This window comes from Lithobates pipiens, unplaced genomic scaffold, assembly GCF_037356315.1.
Source record: "Lithobates pipiens isolate NorthernLeopardFrog02 unplaced genomic scaffold, aLitPip1_a1.2 Scaffold_63, whole genome shotgun sequence".
Classification (NCBI taxonomy): Eukaryota; Metazoa; Chordata; class Amphibia; order Anura; family Ranidae; genus Lithobates; species Lithobates pipiens.
The window spans coordinates 1143427-1160571 of record NW_027507885.1 but is presented as its reverse complement, the minus strand read 5'-3'; the positions used below and the strand labels follow the sequence as shown (position 1 = coordinate 1160571).

Sequence of the window (17145 nt, the reverse complement as noted above, 5' to 3'; positions counted from 1 at the left end):
ACCACAGGTGGTCGTCGCTGCGTTTTCTGAATGCGAGTCCTGGGCCTCATGGTGGCCTCCTTCGAGGAGGTACCGTATGCCCAGTTTCACACCAGAGTCTTGCAGAAGGAGTTTTTGTCCAAATGGTACAAATCTCCTTTATCCCTGGATCGGCAGAGTCGGGTGAGCCAGTTAGTCAGGGATTCTCTTCTCTGGTGGCTGAGGTCTCCCTGGCCCTTCGGTCCGGGAAATCGTTCCTGCCTCTTCATTGGACGGTGATCACAACGGATGCGAGTCTAACGGGCTGGGGTGGAGTTCTGGGAGTACAATCGACTCGGGGCCTCTGGTCAAGGGAGGAATCCCAGTGAGCGATCAATGTGCTCGAGCTTCGAGTGATCAGGCTATGCCTCTCCTCATGGTTGATGAGACTATGAGGGTGTCCGATCAGGATACAGTCAGATAACGCCACGGCGGTGGCATCTGTCAACCATCAAGGAGGAACAAGAAGCTCGGCTGCAGCACGGGAGGTCGCTCACATCCTTCAGTGGGCAGAGCGACACGTAGCGGCCCTGTCGGCCATTTATATCCCGGGAGTAGAAAACTGGCAGGTGGACTATCAGATGCTGGACCCAAGAGTGGTCGTTGCATCCGGTGTTCAGGCTTCTTTGCCTGTGGTGGGGCACACCAGACGTCGATCTTCTGGCCTCTCGACTCAATCGAAAGGTGCAGAGATTTGTGTCGAGGACAAGAGATCCTTGGGTGGACGTTGGTGGCTCCGTGGGCTCAGTACTGACTGATTTACGCCTTTCCCCCGCTCAAACTGTTGCCTCATCTGCTCCGAGTGGAGGCCGAGGGGATTCCAGTGATACTGATTGCCCCAGATTGGCCTCAGTGTCCCTGGTACGCCGATCTAGTATGCCTGGTGGTGGACGCTCCCTGGAGGTTACTGATGTGAGATGATCTTCTGTCACACAAGGTCTGATGCTCCATCCTGCTTTCACCATCGCTGGTTTTAACGGCATGGCTATTGTGAGTCAGGTGCTAAGGAACCGGGGTCTGTCTGACTCTGTGGTTTCCATTATGTTGAGGGCACGGATATCTTCTTCTCGGAAGATCTACCATCGTACGTGGAAGGCTTGTATCTCCATGTGTGAGGAGATGGGGTGACGTCCGCTCACCTATTCCGTTTCCAGGATCCGGCTGTTCCTACAGCGAGGAGTGGACCAGATGCTGGCCTTAAGCACCATCAAGGGACAGATATCGGCCTTGACTGTCTTTTTCCAGTGACCCCTGTGCATCTCACTCATTGGCAAGCACCTTTTTACAGGGGGTTCGTAGTCTCTCCGTTCCGACCACCCCTACCTCCGTGGGATCTGAACCTGGTGCTATCAGAGCTTCAGAAACTGCCGTTTGAGAACATCAGGGAAATTCCCTTGTTGACTTTTTGTCAAAGTGGTCTTCCTGGTGGCCATTACATCGGCCAGGAGGGTTTTGGAAGTGGCGGCCTTGTCCTGCAAGTCGCTCTATCTGGTTATCGATAAGGTGGTGTTACGTCCACAACCTTCTTCTCTTCCAAAGGTGGTTTCGGCATTTCACCTCAATGAAGACTTTGTGTTACCATCTCTGTGTCCTAAACCGACACATCCTAAGGACGCGGCCCTCCAGCCCTCTGGATATGGTCCGGGCTCTGAGGGTGTATCTATCTGCCACAGCTCCTTTTGTGGAAGTCAGACTCCCTGTTTGTTTCAGTAGCTGGTCCAAATAAAAGGGATGGCGGTCTTGTTGGCCACAATTTCCAGGAGGATCGGACAGATCGTGGTCCAGGCTTATGCCTTGAAGGGGCAGATGCCCCCCTTTCCTGTCACGGCCCACTTCACCAGGGCAATTGGAATCTCTTGGGCTTTCCAACATCAAGGGTCCGTCCCCCAGGTGTGTAAGGTGGTGACTTGGTCTTCCGTTCACCTTCACAAAGTGGATGTGAGCGCATCTTCTGGTGACTGCTTTGGCCGCCAAGTTTTGCAGGCGGCCATGTAAAAGTTGCATTAATAATAATAATAATAAATAATAATAATATTATTATTATTTTCTCTTGTTTATAGAAAGTTACATTTTGGTTGTGGATGCATTCTTCTGATTCATATGTTGGCCGCAAGTTCTGATGCGGTCGGGTCAGAGGGTGACCCCCCCCCCCCCTCCTGTTAGGGAGCACCTCTGGTTGTGCGTGAAGTTATGTTGTGGTTCCCACCTCTCGTTTATGACGGTTTGGGGACGTCCCTACAGTCTAGATTACTGGAGCTGTGTCCGTCAATGAACGAAAGAGAAAATAGGATTTTTGTACTCGCCGTAAAATCCTTTTCTCTGAAGTTCATTGATGGACACAGCTCCCTCCCCTCCTATTTACATTATACTGCTTGTTGACGTACTGAGGCTGCAGGAAGCAGGCTGAGGGGATGTTACCAGAGGGACCGCCCCCTGGGCAGAGCTGTACAGTTCTGTTTTTTCACATGTTCTGCCTAGTCCTCTCCTGAAGGTGGCGTAATAACCCTATGGCCAAGATTACTGGAGCTGTGTCCGTCAATGAACTTCAGAGAAAAGTATTTTATAGTACAAAAATCCTATATCAGTGGGAGTCGGCTAACAACTAGATAAGGTGGGGAAGGGGTTGGGTGGAAGCTGGCAGAGTGTACTTTTCCTGTTAAGTTGCTGACTGGTTGCTCGGACCGCCTAGCTTTGGTAATAGGAAAGGTTCCCGCTCTGCTGTACGTCAGTCGGTGACGGCGTCATTCATTGGTTTTCATTGTTATGTGATATTTAATATGGCAAGAACACTTTTTTATAATGTATACAGCTCTTACAGTAAGTAGCCAATCATATTTTATCCTTTTATCAGATCAATGAAATATGCTTTAATATTGATAAAGTTTTGTGGTTTTTTTTTTTTTTTTTTCTAACTTAATCCTGCATATAACCTTTTTTAACAGTGTAATTTTATGAGGGTGTAATTTAGGGGCGGGGTTGGGTGGGGTAACGGGTGGCGAGTAACTCTTAAGGTGTGGCTAGTAGCTCAGGACTTGTGATTCTGCACAGAACGGCCGCCCTGTCGCAGTAAATCTAATATGGTGCGGATGGCAAGCGGTTAAGAACAGAATCCTGTGTAGTCCCTAACACCACACATTGCATAATTATGGCTCTGTGGGTGTGGTGTAGGTTTTGAGGGCGTGGGCTCTGCTGACGTGGGCTTTGCTGGTGTGGCCGGGATCTGAGGGTGTGGGCTCTGCTGGCGTGGCATGGGCTTTGCTGGTGTGGCCTGGATCTCTGAGGGTGTAGGCTCTGCTGGTGTGGCCGGGATCTGAGGGTGTGGGGCTCTGCTGGCGTGGGGCTCTGATAGGCGCGCACACATTACCAGGCAGTACAGTCATTTTCCAGGTTCAGATCCGGTACCCCAAGGTCCTGCTTGGAGGTCACAGATAACATTTTGGGATGGTTCCTATAACGTGGCGAACACCTGAGTTTGTATCCACGTGAGGAGACTCTCCAGAATCTGCATTGGGGAGGAGCAGAGCAGACCTTGTGATCTTCCACACTTCACATTTTAGTCTGACCATTTCTTCATAGATGTCTACAGATCAGTACATGGCTTTGATATTTAATGGTTGGAGGTGGTCATGACTGCACTGCACCACCCACAGTTGCCATACATGTCGCATCGCCCACTTCTTTCTGTTTCTGGGGGGGTCCATGGTCCCGGTTTGTCTGACTGTTAATGGTGCTTTTGTTTTTTTCCAGGTGGACTGTTTGGGACCACAACATTCCAACAACCAGCAACCTCCTCCACCACCTCCGCCTTCGGTTTCGGAGCTTCGACCGGTACAGCAAACTCCTTGTTTGGGTCTACGAATACTGGAGGAGGGGGTCTCTTCGCATCCCAGCAGAGCAGCAATGCCTTTGGACAGACAAAGCCATCGACTTTTGGCAGTGAGTGACTGATCCCGTGCTCAGATACATGGGCACTATAAATGCATAGTAGTGACTTCTTCATCTATAGGGGATGATAGAACACCCCCCCCCCCCCCCCCCCCCCAGGTGATCCCACCATAGTCTTTTCTCCTTGGGTCATGTCTAGGTGGTCCCACCATAAAGACTATGGTGCGACCACCTAGACATGACCCAAGGAGTAGTCTTTACTCATTGGATCATGTCTAGGTGGTCGCACCATAGTCTTTACTCATTGGGTCATGTCTAGGTGATCGCATCATAGTCTTTACTCATTGGGTCATGTCTGGGTGGTCCCACCATAGTCTTTACTCATTGGGTCATGTCTGGGTGGTCCCACCATAGTCTTTACTCATTGGGTCATGTCTGGGTGGTCCCACCATAGTCTTTACTCCTTGGGTCATGTCTAGGTGGTCCCACTATAGTCTTTACTCCTTGGGTCATGTCTAGGTGGTCCCACTATAGTCTTTACTCATTGGGTCATGTCTAGGTGATCGCATCATAGTCTTTACTCATTGGGTCATGTCTGGGTGGTCCCACCATAGTCTTTACTCATTGGGTCATGTCTAGGTGGTCCCACCATGGTCTTTACTCATTGGGTCATGTCTAGGTGGTCTGATCCTCATATAGACATTGGTGGCCTCAGCATCTGGTAAGCTGTCCCTGTTGGTGGACTTTGTTCTTTAGTCAGTCTTTGAATCTGTTCAGATTAAATTGTCAGATGTGCTTTTAGTTAGACTTCAGGCTGGAATTGGACAAATGAGAGCTGGGATCAGATTGGCTGCTCCTACCAGACGTTCTATTTTATTACTTTTTGTGTTGGAATCCTTAAAGGATACACAAGCCCAATAGCTTCTGCCTCCCCCTGAGAGATCATCTCTATACACTTAATATAAAGCTTTTTTTAGTCCTGTGTATAAGTTACATTAGAACTCGAATTAATCCTCTCCATTTTGGACAGGGGTGGGGGGCTCTGGAATGGGTCCTCTCCGTTTTTGGAGGGGGGAGGGTTTGCAGGTTGAACTGAGCCAGGGTTTATACACTTGGGCAGTACATGTAATGTGTTAATGCTGGGTGGTCGGTATTTGCAGTGACTATACGTTTATGTGTGTTTTCCTTCTCACCGCAGCATTCGGGACGAGTACAAGCAGTGGAGGTCTCTTCGGAAACACCAACACCACCTCCAACCCCTTCGGTGGGACCACCAGTAACCTGTTTGGTGGTTCCACCTTCTCTGCAGCTCCCACTGGAACCACCATAAAATTCAATGTGAGTACCATCCCCCTCCCCCCTCAGGATTGTAAATACTGGAGATTTCCCCTTCCCTTCCTGTCCTAGAGAATCAACAGGAAGTGATCAGAAGTCTCCAACCTGAGGGAAATTCCCTGAACTCCATCATTGGAGGGGGAATCCATGTTCTTCTGGCTGTTGGGTGTAAAATGTCTTCAGTGTCTGGCTGCAGTTGTCTGTTGTCTTGGATATGGAGGGGTTGGGTTAGATCTGTGTCCTCAGACTTCTAATGATGAATCCTTTGTAGTAAATCCTTTCCATCCATGTGTGTCCCGTGACCGTCATAGACTGGGCCTTAGGATTTCTTTTTTGTTCTTCTGCTTGCAGCCTCCATCTGGGACTGACACCATGGCCAAGGGTGGTGTCACCACCAACATCAACACAAAGCATCAATGTATAACGGCAATGAAGGAGTATGAAAGCAAGTCTCTGGAGGTGGGTTCATAGTGTCTGGAGGTGGGATCCACAGTCTCTGGGGGTCACCACCTGGAGGGGTGGGGTCCTCGCAGTCTCTGGGGGTCACCACCTGGAGCGGTGGGGTCCTCGCAGTCTCTGGGGGTCACCACCTGGAGGGGTGGGGTCCTCGCAGTCTCTGGGGGTCACCACCTGGAGGGATGGGGTCCTAGCAGTCTCTGGGGGTCACCACCTGGAGGGATGGGGTCCTTGCAGTCTCTGGGGGTCACCACCTGGAGGGGTGGGGTCCTCGCAGTCTCTGGGGGTCACCACCTGGAGGGGTGGGGTCCTCGCAGTCTCTGGGGGTCACCACCTGGAGGGGTGGGGTCCTCGCAGTCTCTGGGGGTCACCACGGGGAGGGGTCCTCGAAGTCTCTGGGGTCACCACGTGGGAAGGGTGGGGTTGCCCTAATTTGGTGGAATTTGAGGGTGGTGGTAGTAGTAAATATTCTCATGTAACCATTTTGTTGTCCGCTTAAACCTACACAGGCTTAACTATATTTTGTTTTTTAGGAACTGCGTCTGGAAGATTACCTGGCCAATAGGAAGGGGCCCCAGAATCCAGTGGGCGCAGCCACAGCAACGGGCTTGTTTGGAGCCTCTACTGCCACTTCCAGTGCAGCCACAGGACTGTTTGGCTCCACCCCTTCCAGCAGCACGTTCTCCTTTGGAAGTAAAAATGCCTTTGGACAGGGTAGGTTCTATGGATCTCTATTGTACTCTTCCCCCCCCCCCCCCCCTGCTATGGATCAGGGTGGTGCTGTCATCCCCTTCCTGATGGGACACTGGGAGCATTGCATGTAGTATTAGGTGTGGGGGGGATGTTGCGGTGGGGTTTGGGATTGTCTGGTACCAATAAGTTATCATCTTTCAGGCACCAACACTTTTGGAACCAATACAGGAGGTCTGTTTGGCCAGACGGCTGCCCAGCCGGCCACCAGCCTGTTTAACAAGCCATTTGGAACGGCGACTACAACACCCAACACGGCCTTCTCATTCGGGAACGCCAACACTCTGGGGCAGCCCCAGACCAGCACCATGGTGAGTTCTTCTGCAGGCCGGGTCCATTTCTCCATCCACACAGGAATTCGGGAACAGTTGGGTTTTATTGCTGCCTACAGGAGGTTGGGACAAGGCGAACATGGATATAAGGCAGCCCTGGTGTATTCTCTTCTCCTCTGCCCAGCTCCCCCTGGCGTATTCTCTTCTCCTCTGCCCAGCTCCCCCTGGCGTATTCTCTTCTCCTCTGCCCAGCTCCCCCTGGCGTATTCTCTTCTCTGCCCAGCTCCCCCTGGCGTGCTCCCCCTCCTGCCCTTCCCTAGTGTCCCAGGAATTTGCCTATATTCCCCCCACATGCATGCTGGGTAGAGGAGGGGGTTAAATGGGGGTTGGCTTACAGCTATTGGTCAATGTCCCAGCCTCCTGTAGGTGGCGGTGTATCACTGACTGTTGTTCCTGTGTCATCTTACTGTAAGTACAATTCTTAATTTTTTATATTTCCCCCCTCCCCCCAGGGTCTCTTTGGCAGCACGCAGGCCACACAGCCCACAGGACTGTTTGGCACCACCACAAACACCAATGCCGCCTCTGGCTTTGGCACTGGAACCGGTCTGTTCGGACAGACGAATCCCACTCCCTTTGGAGGCGTTACCGGCTCGGTATGTATGGTGGTGTTATAGTTGGTAGATTGCTTGCTGGCATGTAGTGTTCTCCTCCCTCCACAAGAGACTCCGCCTTTTATTGTCTGACACACCCACCATCTTTCCTTTTCAGACCTTATTCAACAGCAAACCTGCTGCCTTCGGGGCGACCACCACCAGCGCACCGACGTTCGGCACTTCCACTGGCGGCCTTTTTGGTAATAACAGGAAAAATATTTACTTTTTATATCTGATTACTTTGAGTGTGGGGGGGGGGGGGGGGGGGGCTTCATGTGGCCCCATGTGTTTGGCCTGACAATGGCAGTATATCCATCCAGTGCCAGGGTCCCACTGCCAGGAGCTCCTGTGTAATGCTATTCATAGGACTATAGGAGCAGGGCCAGGAGTAACCCGGAGCGCTGGGCAGCAGAAAACCTGTACACCCCCCTGGTTTTCGGTTGTCAGTGCCTGGCATTCTGGTTGTCAATACCTGCCATACATGTTCTTGAAGTTACTCCACCCAGCTGCAGGTATGATAGAATGTGTACTGCATCTGTTTATTTGTAATGAGGCATGTGACTTTTAGTCCTGCATTGTTTTGTGTGCCCCGAGGAAGCCCTCTGCATAGCCTTGTGTGCCCCGAGGAAGCCCTCTGCATAGCCTTGTGTGCCCCGAGGAAGCCCTCTGCATAGCCTTGTGTGCCCCGAGGAAGCCCTCTGCATAGCCTTGTGTGCCCCGAGGAAGCCCTCTGCATAGCCTTGTGTGCCCCGAGGAAGCCCTCTGCATAGCCTTGTGTGCCCCGAGGAACCCCTTTATAGCCCTGCAATGGTGGTTTTGTCCTGGGGAAGCTTTCTTTAGTGTCTCTTGATTTGCTTTACAGGGTTCGGAACCAACACTGCAGGCACCAGTATTTTTGGCAATAAGAACGCAGCGGGTACGCTGGGGCCGACACTGGGGACAGGATTTGGGCCTGGTGAGTGTCTGCAATACAATGTCCTCCACATACATACATACATACATACATACATACATACATACATACATACATACATACATACATACATACATACATACATACATACATACAATTACAGTGGAACCAAACTTCCAGCTTGGGGTGGGGGGAGTTGGGTGGGGTAGACGGCTCATCTGCAGCGCAGACACATCTTCCTGTCACCACTCTGCCCAGCATCTTCCCTCTTCCCACCATTGGGCGGGCGCTGATGATGTAACAGTATGATGGCGTTGCATCGTCCAGTCAGTTCTCGGCCCGGGCAAACTCCCATACAAATATTGGGACCATGTCTCGTGTCACAGAAACATTGACCCAATCGCTAGGAAGAGTCTGATGGGGGGGGGGGGGCTGAGAGGTGATGGCGGTCGGGGGGCGGCCTGATATTGGGGATCTGATTCTGGTGACACACCTGTAATATGTTTGGAGATGTAGCTTTTGGCTGGGGGGGCTCCATAGATGTACCCTGTAACAGCATAGTCACCCTGCTACAAGAATAGCAAGAGCTACCTATGAAGTGTGCGCTCTAGGATTGGGGGGGGGGCATCTTTGGCGTGTGCGCTGTGGGATTGGGGACTCTGGGGACCTATTGGAGTGTACACTCTGAGATTGGGGACCTATGGCGTGTATTCTCCTAGATTCAGACTTTTCAGGCATATGAACAAGTATGTTTTTACTGACTGCACAAAATGAACTTCATTCTCTAAGTCTTTACAAGTGATGTGATGTTCAGATGTTGGTTCATCATCCTCCATTATCTCTCCCAGGTCTGAATACGGGACAGAGCACGCTGTTTGGAAACAACCAGCAGAAGATCGGTGCGCTCGGTACCGGAGCATTTGGCACAACCGCGTTTAATGCCGCTGGCGGCGGCTTGGGGTTTGGTGGTGCTCAGGCCCCTGTTGGTGAGTATCTTACTTAATGGAGGTTCACTGGTGAAAATATCAATGTTGGGCCCTAACGTAAACCAGGGCACCCCTATCCACACTGTACTGCCTGTGTCCCGTCACTGACCCCCTTTATTGGCTCATGTCTGTCCCGTCACTGACCCCCTTTATTGGCTCATGTCTGTGTCCCGTCACTGACAACCCTTTATTGGCTCATGTCTGTGTCCCGTCACTGACAACCCTTTATTGGCTCATGTCTGTGTCCCGTCCCTGACCTCCCTTTATTGGCTCATGTCTGTGTCCCGTCCCTGACCTCCCTTTATTGGCTCATGTCTGTGTCCCGTCCCTGACCTCCCTTTATTGGCTCATGTCTGTGTCCCGTCCCTGACCTCCCTTTATTGGCTCATGTCTGTGTCCCGTCCCTGACCTCCCTTTATTGGCTCATGTCTGTGTCCCGTCCCTGACCTCCCTTTATTGGCTCATGTCTGTGTCCCGTCCCTGACCTCCCTTTATTGGCTCATGTCTGTGTCCCGTCCCTGACCTCCCTTTATTGGCTCATGTCTGTGTCCCGTCACTGACCTCCCTTTATTGGCTCATGTCTGTGTCCCGTCACTGACCTCCCTTTATTGGCTCATGTCTGTGTCCCGTCACTGACCTCCCTTTTGTTGTCTTATCTAGCTCTGAGTGACCCCAATGCAGCGGCTGCCCAGCAATTGGCTCTCCAGCAACAGATCAATGCCCTGGCCTACTCTCCATATGGGGACTCCCCTCTCTTCAGAAATCTCATCGATGACCCCAAGAAGAAAGAGGAGGTGAGTTCCATTACTGCCACCATTTAGTGCAAAACCTCATCCCTGTGACACCCAATTCAAGCCTGGATGTGTCGTGGAACTTCCTCTTAGTACAGAGCTTGGGCGGAGCCGTTGGTCATGTCACAAGGGGTGTCGTGGAACTTCCCCTTAGTACAGAGCTTGGGCGGAGCCGTTGGTGATGTCACAAGGGGTGTCGTGGAACTTCCTCTTAGTACAGAGCTTGGGTGGAGCTGTGGGTGTTGTCACAAGGGGTGTCATGGAACTTCCTCAGTACAGAGCTTGGGTGGAGCCGTTGGTGATGTCACAAGGGGTGTCCTGGAACTTCCTCTTAGTACAGAGCTTGGGCGGAGCCGTTGGTGATGTCACAAGGGGTGTCGTGGAACTTCCTCTTAGTACAGAGCTTGGGCGGAGCCGTTGGTCATGTCACAAGGGGTGTCGTGGAACTTCCCCTTAGTACAGAGCTTGGGTGGAGCCGTTGGTGATGTCACAAGGGGTGTCATGGAACTTCCTCAGTACAGAGCTTGGGTGGAGCTACTGTTGATTTATTGCTGGGGGACATTCCATGGTGGAAGAAGCAGCTCCGGTGTCCTATACCAAGATAAGAGGAGATCAGACTTAACTGTAATTTATGTATCCTACACTGGATCATGCACTGGGCAGGGGTAAGGGACCCAGGATTGCTGGGGCTATAGTGAGGCTCTTTTCTCAACACTGGTGGGGGGTGGTATTGAGGAGGAGCCTACCTTTTGGGCTGAGTAATGAGGATTCTTTGTAGTGACGTTGATTCCAGCGCATTGCGTGTATTTTTGTTTTTCAGCGTCTGAAGCCCACCAACCCGGCCGCCCAGAAAGCACTGACCACGCCCACGCACTACAAGCTGACCCCCCGCCCCGCAGCCAGGGTGCGCCCCAAAGCGCTGAGCACAGCGGGGACCGCCAAGTCTCAGCTCTTCGATGGGTTGGACGATGACGAACCGCCAATGACAGGTGGAACTTTCATGCCTAAGTAAGTAGATGTGTTGTGTGGTGACTCCAGCGGTCAGCTTGGGGGGGCCGATATAAATCTATGAGGTCTATTACAGAGGAGGAGGAGGAGACACTATGAAGAGGAGTTCCTGTCACATGAAGATGGGTCCTCGCTTTCTGTCCAGGAGACACAACAGGAAGAAATCTTATAGAAGATTCCCCCCCCATTCCCGCTCAGATCTAACCCTTCCCTAAGATTTCATAGAAATAAAAAGATCAACACTATTGTAAAGGTCATTTTTTATTAAACATGTTCTACATCCGGGCTCAACATTTCAAGTCCTGAGCCACTAGCCAGGCCTTAAGAGTTGCTTGCCGCCAGCTGCCCCTAAACACGCCCTTGTAAATTCTCTCATGAAATGCCACTGTTAAGTGTTTTCACACACACTTGTGGGTCAGGACCTTGTTACACCACGCCACTGAACACAGACCCGGCTCCATGACACACAGGGGGACATGCCTGGTGTGTGTAATACATTAGAGGAGAGAGAAAGGGAGGGGAGCACTGCAGCCTCCGGTCATGCCGCTCTGTGTCCTTCAGCTGATTGCTTCAGCCAGGAAACGGTCAGCCTGGTCCACCCCCGCTCCTTGCTCGCCCTGCACTAAATTCCACGCTCAAAATGTGAGCAGGCAAGTAGAATTGTTGAGGCCTGTTCTACCGTACTGACTTTCTAAACATATTGCACAAAGTGGCCCCCATTCTCCTCTTCTGGAGGCCCCCCCCCCCCCCCCCATAACAAGCCACTTGCTATGTGGGCTCAATTTTGAGCTGGGCTGTGTGCATCTATTGAGACACACAGTCCGGCTCAGCCCCACTCTCTGCTCAAAGGATTTGAATGACAGCCGCGGGAGCCAATGGCTGCCCCTCTGAACACAGAGAGAGGAGTGACCTGCTGTAAATTGGCACAGCGCTGGAGAGAGGACTTGGGTAAGCATACAGAGTGAGGAGGCCTTCAGTAACGGGATCACCTCTGATCTGATTATGGGGTACAGGCATTAACCTGTGTGGGGGTGACCTTCAGGTAAGGGACCACCTCTGATCTCAATATGGGGTACAGGCCTTAACCTGTGTAAGGGTATGAGGGTGACCCTCTGATCTTCTTTTTAGGGTTACAGTAGATCTGTGTGGGGGTGGCCTTCTTGTAAGGGACCCCCTCTGATCTGTGTGTTGCCAGGTCCAAGCATCTAATGGCAGATTACGACCCATTGCAGAGCTGATTTACCGAACGTTTATTTGTTTTTCCTCCAAGGAAGAGCATCAAGAAGCTGGTCCTGAAGAGCTCCTCCAACATCAGCTCCCTCTTGTCTCCTTCCAATGCCGAGGCAGCTGATGAGGTGAACTCCCCCACCAGCTACAATGATACCGGAGACAGGTAGTGGTTCATCCGCCATCTTGTGATGTCTCACAATCTGTGTTTTTTACATACCTCCTATATATGGAAGGGGTGGACCTCATTATTTTATTTTTATTTTTAAGATCCAATGAAAATCACAGAGCGGAAGAGAACCATGAAGAGGAGGTGTCCACTTTCTACCCTCCTCCATTATCCAAACCTCTCCCCCTCAGCCAGGACAAGCATATGGACAGCATGGATGACACCATCTTGGCCCTGAACATGAGGCCCAGCCTGAGGAGCAGCGGGCTGGATGTCAGCGTGGATGAGAATTCCCTCAACGAGGAGGAGATCATGAATGACGTTCCACCACACCCTGCAGGTTCATATCGCTCTCTACTCCTAGAGAACCACAGAGTTTTTCCTTTGTATGTTCCGCCATGATAACTAATGCATTCTCTTTTTTTTTTTTTTTTTCAGGCATCGTTCTGTGCAGAGAAGGTTACTACACCATCCCATCCATGGAAGAGCTGGGCAACATGGTGGACGACAATGGAGAGTGCATTGTGGATGGCTTCACCATCGGCCGAAAAGGTGGGTGCCCTACATGGGTAATTCCTATACAGAAATGTATACTGTGCTCCTGGGAACAAGAAAGAAACAACTTCTCCTGCGCTCTGCTGTCGGGATCCTCAATATGTGGTACAGGCAGCTTCACAAGGTAGTGTCTAAAGTCTTGTAGCCCTCCTCCAGAATAATGGGGCATTCAAAAGCTGGAGAAAAAAAAAACAGAAAAGGAGGGCGCTCTGATGCTGGCCCTTCATTGACGGCGGTTTTGGAACTGATAGAAAGATTTGGTAATTTCTCGGGACTCCGGATTAACTGGACCAACTCCCAAATTCTCCCCATAGATATAACTGCCCCCACATTGACGCAGGCGGCCCTGCCCCTTGTGCGTACAGACCGGATTAAGTATCTAGGTATACAGTGCTCCCGCTCCCTTGCGGACTACATCCGCCTGAATTTAGAACCGCTTTTTCCCCTTTTGAAACACAAGACCCAGGTCTGGTCCAGACTCCCTCTTGGAGTCATGGGACATCTGGGACTTGTAAAGATGATTCTCCTCCCCAAACTGCTTTACATTTTTTGGCATGCTCCAACATATATCCCGGCCCATATATTCCGTAACATGGAATCGATCCTTAACTCATTTTATTTGGGGCTCTTCCAGGCATAAATTGGCCTGGCAGACTCTCAAATGCCCTGTCCACCTAGCAGGAGCGGCGTTACCTGACTTGGCAACCTATTATATGGCTTCCCAGCTCTCCCACCTTTACTACATCAATACTTATGATAAGCTGCGATACTCCACTCTAGTGTGCACAGCGGCCACGGACGTGGTGGCGCACCCCTTCCAGATTTTATTTTGCAATCATAGGGGGCTCTCACGCTCGGAGTCCAAACAACACATGCTTATACATCATAGCAGGATTTGGCGTAGGGCGCAGAAGCTCACTGAGGCCCCCACTCTGCACACTCATACACCTCTATGGGAGAATCCTTCCCTACCTGAGCTGCTGAGTGTGCCGGATTACAAGGTGTGGATATGTAGGGGAATAAATATACCTGTCCCAATTATACGGTGTCCGTGGCATAAAGACGTTTCAGGTGCTTAAAGAGGAATACGACCTTCCTAACCACACGCTATCCCGCTACTTACAGGTCCGACACGCAGTTCAGACTCAGTTTGGGTGCTCCTCTCCACCCCTGTACTCCATGGCCCTAACTGACTTGGTGTTCGGGGATGATTCCAGGAAACTGATCTCTTGTTTCTACGCGCACCTTCTCACCCCCTCAGGCTACAGCTAGAGCTTACCAGCTGAAAACGCGGTGGGAGGCTGATATTGGGAGTGTGGAGGACGACCAATGGGGAGATGTACTGGCAGTGTCTACGAAAGTATCTCCTAAACTGTCAGTCAGGCTGACGCATCTCTATATACTCCATCGCGCATATGTTGCCCCGGGTCGCCTGTCCAAATTTAAATCAGACTTTGATCCCACATGTCCCAGATGTGGAGACGTTAACAGCTCCTTCTACCATCTCATCTGGTCCTGCCCGCCCGTTCAAAGATACTGGGCACAGGTTAAGTTTCTGCATGACCACATGGGGGGCCCCCCCCCCCCTTACACTGTGCCCACGACAGTGTATCTTAGGCCTCCTTCCTCTTCCTGAGGAGGACAAATACCTTAGGACGTTTTTACAGGAGACCCTCTTCGCTGCTAGGATGCAGATAGCCCAGATGTGGCTTAGGCCTGCCTCTCCTACGATTCAGCAGTGGAAGAGGGCTGTGAACAATGTTTTACCATATAAAAAGGTCATTTATTCCAACCGGGGGGTGCCCAGAGAAGTTCCGTAAAATATGGGACATGTGGATGGAGAGCTCACAGCTGCACGAGCTAATGTAAACTTTACATGCTAGGGACGAGCCCGGCTCCCTCTTTAGATGACACCTGGTTCCCGGATGCTCGGAGAACATGTATTTAACCGCACTCTTGTATGTTGACGCAATGCACGGCAGATTGTGCACTTAGACTTCGCATGTCAGACACAGGATGTATGTTTTGCTTTTCTCGCATACTAGTTGGTGCTTGTTGCACTGGTTTTTGTGAATGTGTACTATTATACTTGTTTATCTGCTCAATAAACTTCAACTTGGTTAAAAGAAATAAAAAGAGGGCACTCTGTCTATGGTAATGCACTAGGTCGGTGCACCCTCCTGTTCTGTTTTGTTTTACTGTGCTCCTGGGAACAGCAGCACCCCCTAATCCCTGGAGGACCAGTATTCCCCTTGTACTTTATCTGGGGGGGGACTGAGAACCAATACTCCTCGTTTTGTCAGTTAGAGGAGAACCACATGCTTTAGTTTATACGAAGATGGCTCTCTGAGAGCTGAGGGTTCTGAGATCTCACAACTGTAGGAAGTTTGACTTCTGAAAGTTGAAGGGTCCACTCAAATTATGATGGTGGACCCTTGGTGTGTACCTTGGGTACTGGACTTGGACCCGCAGCAGGCCTGCACTGCTTAGTATGTTATGGCTAAAAGGACTGACCAGGGAAGAAAACCGCCCAATATCATCTTGTGCATGGGTTGGATACATACAGTCGGGTCCATTGACAGGAATTTAGCGTAGTGGGTTGGAACAGACACAGCAGTTCAGGATGTTACATAGTGATCTATAGAGGACCATTATAAAGAAGAGCACTGAGTGCCGTAATTGGTTCTATAGCACTTTTTTGTCTTTCTTATACTTTTTCTGACCTTTCTTTTTTATTTATTTCTCAGGCTACGGGTCCATTTTCTTTGAGGGACTGGTGAACGTGACTAATATGAACCTGGATGAAATAGTCCATATACGGAATAAGGAGGTGATCGTGTACACCGATGACACAAACAAGCCGCCAGTGGGAGAAGGCCTGAACAGGTATAAAGCTCCTCGATCTTTCCTCAGTAGTGTTTATAGACTGCAAGTGGAGGAAGTCTTCTCCAGGAGTTGGTTCCAGTCTAGAATAGTAGACTTCAGGAGACCGTTCCAGTCTAGAATAGTAGACTTCAGGAGACCGTTCCAGTCTAGAATAGTAGACTTCAGGAGACCGTTCCAGTCTAGAATAGTAGACTTCAGGAGACCGCTCCAGTCTAGAATAGTAGACTTCAGGAGACCGTTCCAGTCTAGAATAGTAGACTTCAGGAGACCGTTCCAGTCTAGAATAGTAGACTTCAGGAGACCGTTCCAGTCTAGAATAGTAGACTTCAGGAGACCGTTCCAGTCTAGAATAGTAGACTTCAGGAGTTGGCTCCAGTCTAGAATAGTAGACTTCAGGAGTTGGCTCCAGTCTAGAATAGTAGACTTCAGGAGTTGGCTCCAGTCTAGAATAGTAGACTTCAGGAGACCGCTCCAGTCTAGAATAGTAGACTTCAGGAGACCGCTCCAGTCTAGAATAGTAGACTTCAGGAGACCGTTCCAGTCTAGAATAGTAGACTTCAGGAGTTGGCTCCAGTCTAGAATAGTAGACTTCAGGAGACCGTTCCAGTCTAGAATAGTAGACTTCAGGAGACCGTTCCAGTCTAGAATAGTAGACTTCAGGAGACCGTTCCAGTCTAGAATAGTAGACTTCAGGAGACCGTTCCAGTCTAGAATAGTAGACTTCAGGAGACCGTTCCAGTCTAGAATAGTAGCTGGATTTCACCCTTTTTAAACTCTGCAGACCTGAGGAGAACTTCAAGCGGAGCTCCACCCGTTTTTCTTACCTTACCTCAAGACCTTTAACTCAATGTCCAAATGTAAAAATATGGGCGGGTTCAATTCGGCTAACTCGTAATTTCCTGATGGCCGCACTGGCTCCTGGGAGCTTGTCATTTGTTCCCAGGAATCAGTGCGGCAACCTGAGCTGTTGAGGCGCTACGTATTCAAGTTACTGCGCATGCGCGAGTTTGGAGAAACAACACGCAGTGCATGTTGGTCGATTGGGCACCGTATCCCGGAAGAGGATGCCTGTGGGCTTCATATGACCACAGGCAAGGTGAGAACGGCTGAAAACAAAGATTTAAAAGTTATTTTTAAACAGAAAACCGACATCCTCAAGACATGAGAACTGAAACAAGTGAGACTTAATTTTAAATAACTTAATCTATGTCATTACAGCAAAAAAATAAAACTATTTA

At 50.4% G+C, this 17145-nt stretch overlaps 1 protein-coding gene across 1 annotated transcript in view; it reads left to right on the top strand.

Annotated features, from left to right (window-relative positions):
• LOC143958895 (nuclear pore complex protein Nup98-Nup96-like) overlaps positions 1-17145 on the top strand; it is a 55995-nt gene that overhangs the window by 6874 nt on the left and 31976 nt on the right. The window contains 15 exon segments of the mRNA XM_077467878.1: positions 3766-3954; positions 5102-5241; positions 5590-5697; positions 6228-6408; positions 6589-6755; positions 7229-7372; positions 7488-7572; positions 8235-8327; positions 9134-9271; positions 9932-10065; positions 10883-11070; positions 12341-12463; positions 12568-12806; positions 12905-13018; positions 15769-15907. Of these exon segments, the coding sequence (XP_077324004.1) occupies positions 3766-3954; positions 5102-5241; positions 5590-5697; positions 6228-6408; positions 6589-6755; positions 7229-7372; positions 7488-7572; positions 8235-8327; positions 9134-9271; positions 9932-10065; positions 10883-11070; positions 12341-12463; positions 12568-12806; positions 12905-13018; positions 15769-15907 (2182 nt within the window).